Source organism: Molothrus aeneus, chromosome 3, assembly GCF_037042795.1.
Source record: "Molothrus aeneus isolate 106 chromosome 3, BPBGC_Maene_1.0, whole genome shotgun sequence".
NCBI lineage: Eukaryota > Metazoa > Chordata > Aves > Passeriformes > Icteridae > Molothrus > Molothrus aeneus.
The window spans coordinates 51568234-51582587 of record NC_089648.1 but is presented as its reverse complement, the minus strand read 5'-3'; the positions used below and the strand labels follow the sequence as shown (position 1 = coordinate 51582587).

Sequence of the window (14354 nt, the reverse complement as noted above, 5' to 3'; positions counted from 1 at the left end):
ATGTGGTTTTTTTTAAAGAAATCACTTCATGCCTTAAAAGAGGAAAATAATTTAACAGGGTCATAAAGGCTAAGGATGAGAGTCTCCTACCCATTTTGTTCCCAGAGAGGCTGGGAATCAAGCATGCTTTTCCTGTTGGAAATGAAGCAAGGAATAACAGAAGTTGTCTGTTATGAAGGGGATGCATAGTAAGAACTAAAGCTGTTCTGCTAAGCTGTTAATGACCCTTCATTTACAAAAGCCAATTCTTTTAAAAGACGACTCCTTCATTTTGGTATTTTAGATATATACTTTAGGGTTCATTGATAAGAAAAAAAAACCCACTTTTTTTTTTTTTCTTTTGGGTGAGTGGGAATATCAGCAGGAAGTTTGGATGGCTCACTGAGGAAGTTAACTCATTTTCCAGTTTTATTAATAGCTTCTACTGAATGTAATATGGACTGGAGTATTCTTTTAGGACTCCAAGGTCTCAGCCCTGATCAGTTTTAAGTGTCTATGTATTCACTTCTCCACATGGACTTCTTTCTTTGATAATGTGGCTACTTGCACATCACTGGAGCCATGTGCACAGACTAATACCTGCAGAAGTGAATCCTGGGGTGCAAACACTGCACTTTGATTCCCAGTAGCTGTACTTGCTTCATGTTGTTATATGTGCCTCTAAAGACATCAGCTTCTGCAGCCACGGGATGAATATGGTATCTCTTCACTCTGCATGCCATGCTTCCTCTTTGCATCCTACAGTAAACTCATGTTACCTGCTCCAAAGTGGAAATATATCCCAGCTGCTAATGTCTTTGCTGGTAAAGTTCCCACAAGTCCATGTTGAAAGTCACCAATGGAAAATAAAGAATTGATTTGGGCTGGTTTCCTTAGGAGAGGTAGCTTTTTTCACCAAGTTTTCCACCAGTGTCTTCAATGCAACATCTGGATTTGCTGGCCACTGACAACCAATCTCAATGAAGGAGCAAGAGACCCAGTCTAGGGTTCCCTTTTAAGGGAATGTTGCAAGGCTTGGAAATACTTCAACTAATCGATACTAAGCTTTAGTCATTATAATTGCTGCACTTCCTTTATCAGAGTTCAAACTATGGTGTTGACCTGCCATCAATAAAACTGCTGACAGTATTAATGCACTTAATGTGGTGTGTGTGTTGCTGTGTGCATGTGTATTTATACATATGTGCATTTAGGAAGATCTGTTATATGGGGTTTTTTCTGCTATTACAAAGATGGAAGATTCTGGTGTCTGTGTTGAACTGCCACAGTAGCATTCACATTTTCCACTAAAACATCTCACACTAAAATAAATCAACTGTCCTGCCAAAAAATCTCTCCAAAAGGAAAGTGCTTGAGATACATAAAGTGCTTCTGCTGTGGTAGGTAGAATCTGTGGTGTGAGAGATGCAGTTTCGGGGATCCAACATGCAGTCCAGGAGCCACAGGGTGCCTATGAGCAGTTTGAATATGACTCTCCTGGTGGCTGTCTCTGTTTCTGTGACAGGGGGATTTTAGTCTTGCCATCTACAGTATAGAAACAGGGCAGTTTGGACAGTGCCAGTGAAGACCTAAAACAAGCAGAAGGTGTCATAGACAAGGAGCCACAGCCTTGCACCAGGTTGGTCTGCTGCTGGCTGCTGGGGAAGATGGGCAGAGTGCAACAGAAAAGCTTCCCTCTCAGAGAGCTAGGCATTTCATAGGACCATGCTCTGCTGACTCAGGTTCTTTCTCATAAAAAGTAGTAGTTGTTTCTATGAATTTGCTGTTAACTTCGTTCCCTGTTTCTGGATCTAATTTTATATAACTTCGTTCCAAGACAGTGGAGGGAGAGGGAGAGAAGGAAAAAAATACGCTGGAAAATCCAACTGCATTTTTCAATGTGATTGTTTGAAATGTGCTCAGCTTTCAGCAGAAAGAGAAGTCTCTTTGTTTGCACTGATTAGAAGCTATTACATGTAAACTACGGGAGGTGACTTCACTTGAACTGTGCTCATTTATGTATATGGGTTCTGATAACAACCAAACCCCATGTGGTGTACTGGAAATGGGACACGTAAGTTTTATCCCAAGAATAACCAGAAAATTATTATTTTTTAAATTAGCTTTCAACCAATCAATGAATTTTTTTACCTCAGGTCATTTTTAGATGAATGAACATACCAAGAGCTTTGATAAACGAGTTGATCAGACTGCAGTGAAGTTTGCACCTACATACTTTCCCTCCTGTTTGGTTTGTTGGGGCTTTTTTCTCCTTTAGTTTTGCAGGAAAGATGTGTAAGTTACTGCCTTTTCAGGTGTTCAGACAGTGAAGGTATCTTTTTTCTGTGGAGTTTTTAAGATGCAGCAGAGCACAGGTGTGCTTTTGCTGCACAGCCTTCATGGGAATATGCTGGAACTGCTGAATTCCATAGCCCAGCTGTGCTCCTTGAGGTTTCTCTAACTGTTTTGCTCCTCAGATTTGCTAGACGGAAGGAGCACAGTAGAAAGCCTCATTGGAGTTGAAGTGAGACTGACTTTTTACTGAAAGCTGTTCAAATTCCTCTGGGCTATGCCTTTTGTAGCACTTCATGGCCACCAGGTGAAAGACTTACTGTTCCCAGATGAGGTTGATTATCGTCATGATTACTCCCTATTAGGAATGAGTAATGAATCATAGTGTTTGTTATCTTGTATGTGTTTGTATAACAAATTGTTCTGCAGCTTGGAAGAATTTACATATTGGAACTTGTGGCAGAAAAATGGACATGTGCTTTGTGTGAGGTTTCTTTACAGTCAGATAAGTGCTGAGCTACCCTTCTAGAGGCATTCTTCCATAAGAGCAGCTGGTCAGGATCATAGTGCTGTGAGGAAGGAGCAGGTGCCTTGACAGATGATCTCCCACTGCTGAAAACCCAAGGGTGTAACTCTTCTTCCAAATCTTCATTCTTCTTGGGAGCAAGGACAAGCACAGGGAGGATGGAGGTGAGGCAGGGGAAGGTGTCACAGCACATCAGTGGCTGGTCAGGGTGCTTGAGGGGAGGTTCACCTGCAGTGCTTGGTTTTAGGGAATCAGCTTGACTTGCAGGTCTGACTGAATGTATGGGGTGGGGTGGCAGTAAGGCATGTTTGCTGTTCTCCTTCTCTGTTTCTGTCTCCAAATATAGTAATTCATTTTTAAAGTTTTACATTTTAGTAGAGTGAGGTCATGTTCCCATGAATATGTTTAATGTTCAGAATGATTTCTGGGATGTTTGCAAACCACCTACTGTTCTCCTTCCCAGGGAGGGGGCCCCAAGAGCAGTAGGCATTTACGTGCAGGGTGCCACTAATGCCTGAGCAGCACCAGGACTCCTCCTCAGCCTTCACCTGTATCTCAGGAGCTCCTGTCCTCTCACCAGAAAGCCTTGGCATGGCAGCACAAGGCCTTGCTAAGGGGCCAATATTGCCCCAGCAGCGTGTCCACAGTTTCTGTGCTGGTGGTGCCACCAGGTAGGGGCTGCAAGGCTTCAGGGTTTCTGTGTGTCAAAGACAGGGGAACTCTGCTTGAAATCTAAAGTTTCCCTCTCAAGCACACAGGAGTACATTTGCCTTTTTTTTTTTCACTTTCTTGTCAGGGTGGTGCTATTTTGGGTGCTGGGTTATGGAAAACACTGCACCTGCTTCCCAAATAATACAGTGTTATGCACAGAAGTGCAAGTTTTCAGTCTTTATCCAGGTGCATGATTATGATTGCAAAGTCAGCCTGTAGTGGGCTTTCTTGATGTATGTATTTTTTCTTTTTTTCCGTGCAGAACCGAGCAGTTTTACGTCCCTGCTAATACAAGGTTTTGGTGTATGAAATAGAAAAGACAGAAAAGGAGACATTGAGGAAATGTTCACCTATTTTGATGCTGGACTAGGGATCAGTTTTTCCAGTTAACAAGTAAAGATCATTCTATAGACAATTTAGCATAATAAAATATCAGAAGTTAATGGGATTTGAACAAAATTATTCTGAATTCTGGTAATTATGACAAGTTCTATTTTACTTCAATATAAATAGAATCAATTATTAATCAGTTAAAAGCTTTGTTTTGCACATCAAACTTAGGCTATAAGGCTTCTTTCATAAACATTTTTTTCAGAGAAAATGTGTGTCAGTGGCCTACAATAATGGGAAAATAACTTGTGATTAACTGTTTGCTAATTGAGTACTTTGAGTTTTTTGCCAAATAAATTGTAGAACAAGGATTTCAAGCTTTTTCTGTACAGAGTGCTGCAGAACAAACCTCAGGCTGGAAATCCTCATGCACCTTTGGCTAGGAGAACCAAGACTAGCATGTGCAATGTACTTCAGAAAATATCCAGGAGGTGTTTTTGCAGTGTTCCTCTCTGTGAAGGCTGAACAAGGCTAACGGAGTGCTACAGTTTTACTCTGGAATAAATTACTGTTGTTTGCTATGCAAATCTTATGATTGTAATTAGGCTAGGATTTCAACTGCTGTGTACACTGATCTTTGTTCCCTCTGCGTATGGGAGCTAATTCTAATGCTGCAAAGCAGCACAGCAAATGCCAAGGTCTGCTCAGCCTCTGATCATTTCTCACTGGGTGCATTTGCTCCAAGTGGACAATTGAAAAGAAATGATTTGCCTCTGCCTTCACAGGGGACGTAATTGCACCGCAGGCATCTTGTGGGCCACTGAAATGTTCAGGTACTGTAAAGTCTTACTTGAAAGTAGGGGTGGGAGAAAACGTGGGGAGGAGGTCCTGATAGGCATCTAGTTTTTAGCAAACTGGGCTTAAGAAGTGATATTCTGCTGCTGACTGGTTGAGGCTCCGGTGGCATGTGTGAGCTATCAGGACAGTGATTGCAGTTCCTGGCATGGCTATGTATAGCTCCTGTTATCTGTGCAGTGGGGCTCTGTGGAACCGCAGCCCGTGGCTCCTCGCCCACACTAATGAGCTCTCCCCGAGGCCGGGCTTGTGCCTCTGGGGGTGGCACAGTGCTCCAGCCGTGCTGCTGTTTTGGAAACCAGTTTGTTGACTGTGCTCAAGTCCAGCTTGCTCAAGCTGCCGTGCCAGCTTGGCTACTGTTGGCTGTGGGAGCTTGTCCCAGTGCAGCGTGGTGGCCCCAGAGCTGTGTGGAGGATGAGGCAGGCTGGCAGCTGGGGCTGTCAGGCTGTATAGGCTGCAGCAAAGGAGAACTGTCACCTAGACCTGGACTGGGGCGAAGCACCAGCATGGTGAGGCCAGTACAGGTGAGCCACACTCACAGCCCATTCTCCTCCCTGGGAGCACAGCCACCAGTGTCCAGTCAGCTCATGGGGTGGGAGTGCATCCTGCAGGGAGCGGGTCTCAGTTTTGTGATGACCCAAAGAGCAGGGGAAAGCCAGGGGTTAGCTGTTGCCAACCATGCCTCCCAATGTGAGGGAGAAGTGGGAGCAGAGGCATTCAGGTGCAGGGGTACCAGCTGGGGGTGTTGGAGGATGTACCCACCCTTCTCTTAGCCCCTTCAGTGGTTTGTCCTTGCAATTGAGGTGGTGTCTGCACTCCTGCAACCTGGTCAGAGCCTGCACCTGCTCCAGGGCTGGGCTCTTCTGTACACCTTCCTCCCCTCTGCTCCAGGGAGGTCCAGCAAAATAAAAATGTTAACAGCTGCAAGATCTATTAGCTTGTGCAGTTTTATATACAGATAGATACAAAGGCATTATTTGGAATTTTGTCAGAATCATTGGGAGGACAGAGGAAGAATGAAGAAGTACCCTCTAGGGGACAATATAGCATTGTTTTTCTAAGGATGTAGTAAATGACACAGTCTGGTTTTTAACAGCTTGTAACTCCTGTAAATCTTGTGTATTTCTTTTTGTTGCCTACTCATCTAAATCACAACAAAGCAGAGGAATAGTGGCAGTTTTTCTTGCATGTTTGCATATGAACCTCGAATCCATCAATTTTGTTTGTGTAAATACAATTTAAGGGAGCCAGGAAACTGAAAAAGTGTCGGGGTACTAAGGTGCCTAGCAAGAAGCAGAAGAAATCTTCTCTACAGAAAGTGATTTTTCTGACCAACTGTTTTTCATTTCTAGTGCTAATACAACAAAGTGTATGTTGTTTCCGTAGCTGGATGCGCCCTATTTCAGAACAGGTTAGAGTGTGTTCTGAAGCTGTTGTTGAAAAAATATATTTTACTTAATCAGCCAAGTTAAAAAGTGGCATAAAATCTGTGTGAGCTTTACAAGCTCTGTGCTGTGGGTCTATGTACACTCCTTTGTCAATGGCATCTGTAATTTAGCATTGAAACACAAAGGATCATTACTTGGCCTGTAATTGTCTCTGAGAAGGAATGTGAACTTGACAGTTTTGCACTGTTAGTTTTGGGGAGAGAAATTACAAAGATCTCCATTTCCTTCAGTAGCTCCTGAAGGTATTCTATTTGCAGTGTTTCAATCCTATTTTTCTGGTACACCTGCCAATTTTTTAGAATACAATAAATTTGCAGTTAGGGTACTAACATGTTGGTATGGGGTCAGAAATGCTGTGTAGTGAATGTAATTCCAGTTTGCTTGTTATTAAATAACTTAAGTCATTCTACTTATCTTCATGACCTGTATACATAGAAAACCTTAGAACAAGTGTTGGGCAGCTCTGGATATTTCACAGAATTGCTGAATATTCTGAGTTGGAGAGGACCCACAAGTGTGATCAAGTCAAACTCTTAAGTGTACAGGGACTGAACCCACAGCCTTGGTGTTGTTAGCACCATGCTCTAACCAACTGAGCTAATCTCATGTTTCAAGGTGCTGGGCAGCTGTGCCTGGTCAGAATCCCAGGCCATGCTAGCAAGGTGCTTAATAGGGCTTCCAGCTCTGCAGGTAGTTTGGTGCAGGGCTGGCTGGTGGTTTTCTGCTGCTGCTGAGGTGTCCTGCCTAGGCAGCTGTCTGTGGCGCTGCTCAGCTTGGAGACCCTTGCTCAACACCCAGTTAGATGCAAAGCAGTTCCTGAATTTAGAGGAGAGCCTCTCTACTACCTACGTGTGAATCATTTCAGACCTTATGTCCTGGATCTGGAGGACCAAGGAGGGTTAGCTAATGGAGCACTACTGCAGAATTTGGAAGCTGATTCAAGGGATGCCCTTTTCCCCCTGCTTTCCCTTTGCAGCCTTCCTGGGAGCTGCCCACCCTGGAGCCTTGGAGGTGGGCACTGCCTCGGGGTGGCTGGAAGGTTTGCTCAGGAGCTTGCTAGTGATGAATCACAGAGGTATGGCATGGATTGATAAGGTCGTGTACTTATGATTAGACACATCCTTCCTCTAACAGTGGTTCTTTGTCTCTGTTTTGCTTTTGGTAATGTGTTTCGGCCGTTTGCATACACTGACTCTCCAAGCAGGAGCTGTTTGACTTGAGACAAAGTCACTATTATTCCAAGCAAGCTCAGGAAGCCCTCATAATTTTGTTGCCCTCAGAAGGGTGAATTTATTTAAAAGCCAATTAAGTTAAATCACCAAGGAAATATTTTTATTTTCTTGCAGCCTTGCAGCTGTAAAGGACTTTTGGGTACATAAACAAATGTATAACAAAAAAATGTACCTGGCAGCTATATTGTTGGGCCTTTTGTGCATTTTAAGTGATGGCTGTAGGGGGCATGTTCTTTATCTGTAGCACTAGCAAAAATAACTAATGTTTTCCAGCTATTCACAGTGCAGGTGTGCAGCCTGGAAGCCATGGAAGAAGAAAACTTCCATGGTCCACAAATTATTGAAAAATACTTACTATTGTAGTGCTTGCAGCCTGACCAACACACAAGTCTATCTATCTTCTCAGCTGGAGTTGATGGAGAGCCCAAAGAAGTAGGAATACTTTATGCTTATCTGGGGAGATTTTGGACTAGGCTCTCAAGGTGCATGATTTAGTCGAGTGCCTGCTTGTGTTTACAAACAGAAACCTTTTTGGGGTACCCTGAATATGAATATTTCTGGTGCTACTGTCCTTTTTCAAAGACTATCTCTGTCTCCCCAGGCAGTGTCTCCTGAGCACTTTATGCCCCTTGGTTATGAGCCCTTGTCTGTGATGAAGCCTCACCTCTCCTGCCCCAGTCTCTGCTACATTGCTCCCTTGGGCTCTCCTGGCTGTTCTGGCTCCCCTCCTCTGTTCTGTATTGTCACTTACTGAATAGACTTGCTCAGCAGAGTTTTCAGAAGGAAAACAAAACGAGGTAGTCATGGATGACCAATATCAGCTTTTCTTTTTAACTCAGTCGTAAAGCATTGTTGGCTCACTGGTTTGGTTTCTACTGTCTATAAAAAGGTTTTGTGCAAGAAGTCCCCTTTTTCCCATCGCCCTGTGTGACACCAGTGCTGAGATGACCTTCTGCTGGAAAGTCTCATTGCTCAGTTTTGTCACTGCTCTGTATGAGTTTCCCTGGCAACCAGTTTGAGCTGCACTAAACCAAAAATATCTCACTGTGCCAGGGGAAAGTCAGTTTGCAGACATGTATTTCTCTTTAATGGGTTCTCTGGATGGTCCGTGTGTTCAGCCTGCAGATGTCATTATTGGGAACCAACAGCTGGGAGATGCAGTGTGCCCCTTTTCCTTACTTCCACAGGCAGTGCAGCCTATGAGGAGTCTGCCCCTGCATGATTGTCAACTGAGCTGTGGCTGTAGGACCCATCATACTCATTTCTCATGGTACCCTGAGGGTCTCATCTTCTACTGAGAATGGTCTGTGCAGCAGACACAAAGTCTTTCTTGGATTCCTTGGATCTCTGCAAATTTCAGAATTTCTTAGTCACAGAATGGGTAAGGTTGGAAGGGACCAAACTTACCTAGGTTATTGCTAACAACTTTGTCCACATTTCTGTATAAATATCTGCATCTTTACAGCTGGGCAGGCAGTGAAGTCCAGTTTTGCTCCCATCCTAGTCTCTAAAGGCACCTGAATGAGAATATGTATAAATCTTTGGAGGTCAAGACGCACCAGTTTGCTCGGGAGAGAATGCACAAACTGGAGGTGTTATTTTAAACCTTCCTTCTTTAGTTTTGACTTGCAGATAATCTTTTCACTACCTAATGTAGAAGACTGATGTGAAGAAAAGCATTCGTAATTCCAGATGTGTTCTCAAGATGACAAAATTAGAAGAGACAGAATTGGAAAGCAGTTGGTCATTTTTAGTAACAGGTTCCCTTTTCTGGATTTGTAGGGTGTGAGGATTGCGGTAAAAGCCTTATAGGAGAATGCAAACTCCACGGACCACTCATCAGGGCTAAAGATAGGGTTATTCCCAGCCGGGCCCGCCTCACCCTACCTCACTACCTCACTTTGCGAGTCTTGGAGCTGAGAGCTGGAAACCAGCAGAGTAAGTATTTTAGCTCTTTTTCCCACATTTGGAAGAAAGGAGACAAAGACTCCTGATTTCATGAGTAACTCAAGGCATAATCATTGGGCATTTGCGTTATGAAGACTGTTTTCAGCTGAGCTAAAGCTCACAGTCAGCCACTGTTTTTTGTGACTGGTTTCTGGTAACAGACACATGAACTGATGGCAGGACATTAGCCAGAGCTGGTGTGACATTTAGCTGTGAACAACCAGTTAGCTCTGTTCAGTCAATCCAAGTTTAATGAATGTTGAATTTGTATCTAATAATAACAGCCATGCACTACTACTTTTTTTTCTTTTTTCCCCAAGCATGCAAAACAGGAAAGAGTATTCAATGAAAGGTCAGAAACAAAATGGTAAATGACATCCCTTATCCACCCCCTGCAAACTTCAGAGATCACAGGGGGGTAATTTACCTTTTGCAGCATTTTCAATTCATATTGTGGAAAGACTGTCGTTTCCTTGTGAAAGCAAAGCAATTTGAATGCCCAAACATGAACAAAGGAATGATGTTCTTAGTGTGGAAATTTTCCACAGCTACCTGTGTATAATTAGTCCTGCCTAGATTGCTTTTCAGACAGAGAATGACAAGATGCCTACACTGTCACTCCATTGATCTGGCAGTGGAATAACCAGAATGATTAAGAAGGCTAATACTGTGTTTTTATAGATTCTTCCACTCTTATTGGGAGAGAACAACCTCCCAAATTATGCCAAAAGGCAGAGAACTATGATAACATGAGTTTGTAGATTGAGGAGTATCAACACGTTTGTGTTGCATACTCAGTTTAACATCCTGTCATGGATTTTTGGTACTTTTTTATACAATGTAGTTCCCATTAAAAAAAAAAAGTCAGTACCTATTTACATCCTTTTTAGGATTCTTCACCTTAGAATTATTTAGTGGGATTATTTGTCTAGAAAAAGAATCCATGTGTTCTGCACTATTTTGTTTATCTCAATTTTCACCACTGTAAGCATACAAGAAATAGTTTGTGATGTCTGTACTAATATTAGACTGCTCTTTGTTTTCTTCACAGTCCTTGGTGTATTTGCAAAGAAAGTAATACAGAAGAGAACACAATTTGGCCCTTATGTTGGTCAACTGTCTACAAAACTGACGTGCTATGATGAGAGCAGATTAGTCCTGCAGGTAAAAACCCACTGCCTTTCTATGGAGTGCATATGTGTCTTTAGCAGCTCATACTTATTTAGGTATTTTAATCAGTCAATTTGCCATCTAATGTAGCTCATTATTTGTACTTTTGATGTGTAAGTATGAGTGTAAATCACATTATTAGGCAGTACAGCAAGTACTGAAGTACCCAAATTCTTGCATAGTGTGTTTTCTAGAAGTTTGGTTTCCTGCTTTCTGGTTTTACTATTTCTAGGGTGTTAAGCCTATCAGTCTGATAGCTCTTGATAAGATTTTCAGGGAGCATGGCTACTGAACTTTCTTCCCAGGTAACACAAAAGGATTTGTGCTTTGCACCATACCACTGGGAGGTTTGAGTTTGTGCACTGAGTTAGTGAGAGTGACAGAAATATGCACTAAGGCACTGGCTTAGTAGGGAGAAACTGATAGGGAAAGATTAATCTTAATTATTTTTAAATGTTATTGTTATTAATTAATAATAGTTGTTAATTTATATAGAGACTTTGATGTACAGTGCACTACCTCAGCTTATTTAATCAGATTGTTATTTAGGCCTGATACCTTCTGTTGCTGCACACATAGGTACTGACTGTTGCACCTGGACCATGACACTATTATTTGTATTTTATCCAGCAAAAATCGTGGCCTCTCAGGACTAAACCAGCTTAGACAAATGTACATGGACATCCTTTCCCACAGGAATTCCTTGGGAGTTGCAGTTGATTGCAATCCTCTGGGCCCCAGTCTTTGCATTTTGCTGTCAGGGTCGTGGCTGAGCACAGCTCTGTGTCATACAATGAATCCATGGTCAAGCCACAGCCTCTGTCAGGACTTCCCAACAGATCATGGTTCTTCCAGAGTTTGCAGTTCCTATCAGGCCCTCTCGCCCCCAAACAGAGAGGCACCAGCAGCAGCTGTGCTGTGACACACTCTGTGTCTTCCTTTGAGCTTTCTCCAGAGGCCTGGGGCTGGAAAACACTGTGTTGTGAGGAAATACTTCTGAACTTTAGTTTGAGAGCTTCGAACTAGTAATAGCTTCAGTAGTTGCTGTAAGCTTGATTTGCGCATGGAAATCATGGGAATTATCTGCCATGAAAATAACACTGTCCTTCTATGGGATTTTCATAGCATGTGGACACCAGAAAAGGTTTGTTCTTCTCTGTAACTAAATATCTTCAGTCTTTTGATTAGACACTATTAAAAATACAGAAAATGTACTTCTCTAACAATGGATGGATGAGCTAAGCACCCAGTTCCTTCCTTTTCACCAAGCCATTGTAAACCACACCCTATCCTCTATCAGTCAGCACCATTTGCTTAAAAGTATACAGTGATAAGCGCAGCTCTGGCTGATGAATGGACTGTTTCTTCAGAAGAGGAGATTAGAGTCCCAGATTTCCTACATGACAGCAGTAGCTGCCTTGACTTCTCCCTAGCATGAGTATGTGACCAAACTTGTCCAACAGGCAGGTGCTTTCATCGGAAACATGATGAAGTTAGATAAAATAGTTCCCAGAAGCAATGAAAATGCAACTTTTTTTTTGCAGTTACTTGCTCAGTTATGTGGTTAGTAGAACAAATACAGGCTGTGCTGTCATTAGTTGTGCAGCTTTGTCTGTCCATATTTGAGACATTATTGCAAAAAAGCAATAGTCTTGTTTGAGGTTGGTAGTTTTTGCCTCATGGGGCATTCTCTTGGAGGGGAGAAGCTAGGAAGAATGAAGTAAAAGAAAAAGATCTTTCTGGCACAATTGTTCATTTGTATTTACTTTTGCATTGTTAAGAGGAAAAAGAGAAGACTGTTAAAATGCCATTATGTTGTATGTTACCTCTCTGGACTTATTAACACAAGCTATACAATTGTTCCATGCAAAATGTGGTAGCACTGAGGCTTGAGATTATCAAGTGCTCAGGAAGTAGATTAAGGCATAAAGCTTATCTTTCTACCTGCCTGCACTTAGTTCTTACTATTATCTTTATATAACATAAAAATGATGAACTATAAATGGAAAATACATACAAAGGCCTACAGTTATTTTAGTAGCAGGGTGCTCAGCAGGCATTCGTTCTTCACTTTCTTTTGCACTCAGTGTTCATTAAGAGTGATCCATTTCAAAACAACCATGATTTCAAGGGATATATGACCAAGACAAGATAGATAACTGATTGCAAATTAGAGAAAACTAATGTACCTTTATACAGGACTTGGTTTTATCATATTTGTCCTCTTCCCCCCACTTTGTTTCAGGTGTTGAAAGATGGAGGGAAGTACTTTCTGGACACTCCCAATGAGGACTGTGGAAACTGGATGATGTTTGTCCGGCTAGCCCGGAACCAAGAAGAACAGACTCTTGTGGCTTATCAGCACTGTGGAGAAGTCTACTTCACAACAGTCAAGGTAGTTAAACCTTCATTGCTCTACCTGCCATCCAAAAGGAAATTTATAGACAAAGGTTCTGAAGGACTAACTCTTTTGCAATGACTGATTGATTCTATTCTGCTAACTGGATCATTACTTAAATACCACCTTTAATGTCATTTAATCTGTAGTAAAGCAAACAGTGTATGGGGTTTGTTAGGAAAAGGTGTTGTGTACTTGCTGCTGTGGGTAGTGAAGAAACTGAGCCAAGGGAAGATAAAAGTCATTCACGCTGATAGTGTTTAAACTGAATGTTCTTTAATGCCAGGTAGATGTATATGGTGGGATTATTTGGCATTATTACGTTCAAGAGTTCTTCATTCTGGAAATAACAAACAAATTCCTTTCTTTTATTACATTTCTGGACACATATTGTTTTCTGAGCACATTGCCTTGTGCTCAGGAACAAGGTGTTGAGTGAATCTTCATGTACAATTTCCATGTTTTGGCCCTTTTCTTAGGCAGAGTTGGTTTTAATCAGAAATAACTCTTTTGCACACTTGGGAAAAAGAAATCTATCTGTTGAACATAATGCTTCTATATAATTGTGAGCAACATAAAAATTAAAAAAAAAAAGAATATTAGTGAAAAGTAGTTACTATGAAATAAAATCCAGTATTTCAGTTTCATATCCAAGATTGACACATATATCTGTGGCATAGCAGTATTTACATTTTTTATTCCATTTTTGTTTCTCCACCTGCACAGTGAGAAAAATATTTACTGTATAGTGGTGATGAGAGAATAACATTTCATACCCTTGAAGTCTTTTATAACAGTATGGAGTATAGTTGATTCTAGAATTAATATCAACATAATTATTAAGAAAAAAAAAAAAAAGTAAAATAGTATATACTACCCTGAGACATATTTAGGCTGTATTTGAGATTCTCATGCAGTCCATATCATTTGAGATTTCAGCTTGATTTGAAATGCATTATATGTTTGTAAAATGGACAGGCTTACTAATACTATATTTGGGAAGCATGAACTTTTCCAAGAAGTAGTTGTTATAAACTAGTAACTTAAAATTTCCAGAATAATTTAAATACTATTGAACCAGCTCTCTGCTGACTTCAGTAGAACTCTGCACATTGGCATTAATGGAGAGTTGCATCCTATACACTGACACAAAGCGTGTCCTAGGATGATGCATGTGTCTTGGAACCTTTTCTGTGCTGTGGGTCATAGAGCATTATTTGGGTTTTATTTCTCCCAAGTCCCAGTATCATTCAGGGTGCTGTGGCATCCAGCAGATTTTGTCCTGGTCAATGAATGCGATGGCCTTGTGCTACGCTTAGGCACACCCTGTTGGTCATGCTGTGAGGCTGGCTTAGGGCTCATTCTGAAGATACTTTCTCAAAACATTTTTAGTAAAGTGTGTTAAAATAGGAGTAGGATTGGCTCCTTTCCCCACTGTTTTTACAAAGAAATGAGATTTCAGTGAC

At 41.6% G+C, this 14354-nt stretch overlaps 1 protein-coding gene across 2 annotated transcripts in view; it reads left to right on the top strand.

The window, feature by feature from the left end:
* Positions 1–14354, top strand: part of PLAGL1 (PLAG1 like zinc finger 1) — a 47747-nt gene that overhangs the window by 23308 nt on the left and 10085 nt on the right. Inside the window, exons 3-5 of one of the 2 annotated variants that reach the window (XM_066546909.1) lie at positions 9156–9311; positions 10372–10484; positions 12736–12885. In XM_066546909.1, coding sequence (XP_066403006.1) covers positions 9156–9311; positions 10372–10484; positions 12736–12885 — 419 coding nt within the window. Of the gene's footprint in view, positions 1–9155; positions 9312–10348; positions 10485–12735; positions 12886–14354 lie in introns of those variants that run through there. The other variant, XM_066546910.1, reaches the window with a different exon arrangement.